At 45.5% G+C, this 4013-nt stretch overlaps 1 protein-coding gene across 1 annotated transcript; it reads right to left on the bottom strand.

Moving 5' to 3' along the window:
* Window positions 1–1625: 1625 nt before the first annotated feature.
* Window positions 1626–3367, bottom strand: LOC147605782 (uncharacterized). The gene has a single exon (XM_086793499.1). It carries the CDS (start codon window positions 3358–3360, stop codon window positions 1849–1851), a length of 1512 nt encoding a protein of 503 aa, XP_086649625.1. The 5' UTR covers window positions 3361–3367; the 3' UTR covers window positions 1626–1848.
* Window positions 3368–4013: the final 646 nt, after the last annotated feature.

The following is a 4013-nucleotide window of genomic DNA, read 5'->3' on the forward strand; positions in this document are numbered from 1 at the left end:
TTTCTTATTGCTTTCCAAACATGCATTACTTCATAAACATATATATGGTGTAATACAATCCATCTTAGGGTCAAAATTTAATTAGGACTCCAAAATTTAGTTCTTAATGAAACTTCTAGGGTATTTAACTGTCTCAAAAAATAACTTTGAGGATTTTTATAGCTAATCAAATAGTCATAGGCTAGGACCAAATCTTATACATATGTTATGTACAATGTTATGCTTTGTTGGTACATTTTGTGAGAGCCAATCACATATACGCCTATCCTTTTAGGCACTTTGTTTTAGATAAAAGTTTAAATTTTTTGAACTAAATTTATTAATTATAGAATAAGAGACTACTTCATGCACTTTTAGACATCTTATAAGGCTTTCAATGGAATATCTAGTCATTTAATATAATAATAAACACTATTTTGATAAGTTTCTCATTAGATGATCAAAATATAAGATAAGGTTCATATATGTTGTTTTGTTATCAATATAGTTTTGAAAGCTGAGACCATTTTGAGTGATTACTTTAGTCGAGACATTGATTTATTAGTATAACTAGTAAATCACCATATAATCTCACACTATTGTCATGGACTTTTGTAAGAATATGTTACATTGTTGTTCTCATATAAAAAGAAAGCACCGATTTCAACATGAAAAATAGTATTTTTTCGAGTCAAACACTCCAATGGCTTCCATTTTTCAAAATTAGAGGGCTGAAATTTTAAAAACATATGTTACACCAATGAAATAACAATTCTTGCTAAAAAAATAGACAACATATATACTTCGTTTAGGTGTGGGAAACATAATTTATTCTATGGTGATAATTTATGCAAGTTTTGTTGAAAGGATCTTAATTTTGTGTATTGGTTTGAAAACAATACGGCAACCGATTGGCAATACCAAACAATAAATTGAACATTCCAATTGGAGGAAATTTTTGATGTAGAGGGGAATAAAAGAAGAATTGTCAATAAACAAATCGAACAAAAAAGTCTTAAAGTTCTACTTGAGGGTGATTTTACAGAGAGCATTGAATGATGTGTTTCTTGATTCCGCTCATGACCTTCGTATAGCTGAGGGAACAAAGTAAAAGGAGGTCTCAGGTGATGAAGAAGAGTCTGTCAGAGTTTAAGAAGATGATATTATAATAATTTGTATTTTTTCTATTCTATAATATCGGTTATACCGCAAGATTGGCCTCGGCCAAACTAGTAATAACTGGTAGAAGCTACTAGTTTCTTCTCCCTTACTCTTCTAAAGGACGCTAAAGTTCTGTACATATGGAGGGATGTCTCTGTATGCAAGATTTAGAGTTATCCCTTTTTTTGGCACAGGTAGAGAGAGAGGTGGTATATCAACAAATATTAAGGTTGGTTACACTACAGGCCTGTGCGATGTTTATAGCTGTCACCTCACAACTAGCAGTTATACTGGTGCCCCTGAGAAGGACAAAGATTGCCGAGAAGAAGCGTTTATACGCGTTCAGAGAAGCGTGGTGGGACGCAAAAAAGAACCGAGTGCTAGGAGGGTTGGCATAGTGATTAAACTTGTAGCGGAGGACATCGGGAGGGATTAGTGAGGGCCTTAATAAATAGTGAGATTAACCTTTGCTTGACGTTTCGCGCATTGTTTTAGCTGCATATTATAAGGTGGTATGGTGTGGTGATGCCATATGTATTGGCATGAAGGAGAGGAACTATGGATGAACAGTGATACGAGGACGATGGAGTTGGCATGGGGGGGATGAGGATCAGAGATCAGATCCCAGGCGGCCTGCACAGGATAGCTGGCTGGTAGCTATGGTTTGACACGACTCGTATTAATGAAGGGCCTGCGTATGAACTACATTTACGAGACGGGTTTTACAGGGTAGAAACTGATCATGGGCGTCGAACGAGTTTTTCCTGTTTTCCCTGTTCGCGATTTCTCCTCCTCCGTCGTGTCGTGTCCTACGAAGTATTGGAAGTACCATTTGCAAGCGTCGGCGCTGGAGAGGCCGTGGATGAGCTGCGTCGGGACCGCACTCTTGTCTGCGCTGAAAAGAGTGCTGGAGCCGAAGGCGAGGATGAAGGCGCGCTGGAGGCGTCTGGCGAGATACCCCCCACTCGTGTTGATCACCCAGAACTTTCCAGCGATGTCGATGCGGAGGACCACGAAGTGGGCGTCTATATGCACGATGTAGACGGCGTCTCTTGACGGGGCGATGCGTTCGTCCCACACCTGGTTGAAGGTGCCCATCCATTGTTGCAGACCGTACTCGTCGACCATCACCGGCTCTATCTGGGTCGGGGGCTCGCCGTGGAATTGTAAAGGAGCGCAGAAAACCTCAGATACTCTGATTTCCGGCACGAAGCAAAGGACTTCCGCGAGCTCCGGCAGAACAACGTCCTTTCTCGGCGGCCGGCCGCGGGAGCGCCAGCTCTCTTGCACAAGGGCGTCCACTTCGAGCATTATCCTGTTGAGGTTAATCGTCGACGGCACGCTGTAGCCGGGATGGCTAAAAATCCACCTGGCAATGTGACATGACAGCAGCGCGCACGAAAGGACAGTGCCTGGTCGTTGGCTTTGATCGAAGTCGGCCACAAGCGCCGTAACGGTCATCCGCATCCCCCAGTCCGTGGAAACGTGCGTGCGCACCCATCTGTAAGGGTCCTCGCTCACATCAAACATGCCCTCGCACAGGTACTCCGCCGGGTAGACGTGGCGATGGGCGAGCAGGAGCGGTAAGCGGGGCGTCTGCTCGGGTGCTACGAAAGGGAAGGGTGTCCTCTTAGCGCCCGCCGCAGGCCTCTCTACGTTGGACTCCGACGACTTACTCTTGCTCCTAGTCGTCCTCTTGCTTTTGTTGCCACCGCGACGAGAAGAACTCGGACAAGTCGGCTCCTTGTCGGTACTATGGAAGGGTGTCCTGCCAGCGCCCGCCGCAAGGCTCTCTACGTCGGCCTCCGGCGACTTCCTCTTTGTCCTAGTCGTCGTCTCGACGATGCTTTTGTTGCCACACGAACAAGGGTCCTTTTGGTCGCCACAGCGACGAGAAGAACTCGGAGGCGTCCGCTTCTCGTCATGGAGTTCGTCGTAAGGCAAGCGTATCCTGTCAGCGCCCGCCGCAAGACGCTCTACGTCGGCCTCCGGTGACTTCCTCTTCCTCCTAGTCGTCGTCTCGACGTTGCTTTTGTTGCCACACGAACTAGGGACTTTTTTGTCCTTTTTGTCGCCACAGCTCGGAGGCGTCGGCTTCTCGTCGGTACTATGGAATTCGTTGGTGTTGTCGCCACCGCGACGAGAAGAACTCCGAGTCCTCGGCTTCTCGTCGACGTTGCTGTTGTTGTCGCCAATGCGACGAGAAGAACTCCGAGTCATTGGCTTCTTCCACATGTTGGACGAGATAGTTGAGCCAGCAGCTGCATCTCGGCTTCTACATCACGCGAAGCGAAGCGGTGAACGGATGCACCCCTTCATGTGGACGTGCCTTAATGCCTCGACTTTAGATTAACCTAAGGTATTTAAACCTTAGTAATGATTTTGGGAGAATATTTAATATATATTAGTCGCTGCCAATAATTACATTCAGCTTTCTTTTAACTCAAAAAAAATTTAAGTCTGGGAACTTTATGTAAATGATAAAATCGCAACTTGAACGAAAAAATGAAAAGGCCAACAACTTTATCAATTCACCACATATATAAAAAACAAAACCACCATAGATTTAAAAATTGAAACCATGCAGAGGGTGTTAGAGAGTGAGTTGACATGTGTTGCATGCATGAGAGAGTGGGTTACTGGCCTATTCACTTCACACGCGTAGTCGCATGCGCCTAGTACGTCGACGGGTGGTCGACGACTTGGGCCCTGCATGGCTGAGCCATCTAGTAAGTGGTGTCCAAGGAGAGGAAGAGGGAGCCAATGGATGGGGGGGCTGGGACCCGGAGGTTGAGGAGGAGATGAAGCGTCGAAGAGAAGATATTGAGGGCGGAGAGTTCCAAGAGGAAATGCGTGCCGGACTGGTTGAATGA

Source organism: Cibotium barometz, chromosome 59, assembly GCF_041138505.1.
Source record: "Cibotium barometz isolate CiBa-2024 chromosome 59, ASM4113850v1, whole genome shotgun sequence".
NCBI lineage: Eukaryota > Viridiplantae > Streptophyta > Polypodiopsida > Cyatheales > Cibotiaceae > Cibotium > Cibotium barometz.

Bases quoted from the DNA above. Each gene is read 5' to 3' on its own strand.
- LOC147605782 (XM_086793499.1), bottom strand. From the start codon at position 3,360: ATGACTCGGAGTTCTTCTCGTCGCATTGGCGACAACAACAGCAACGTC.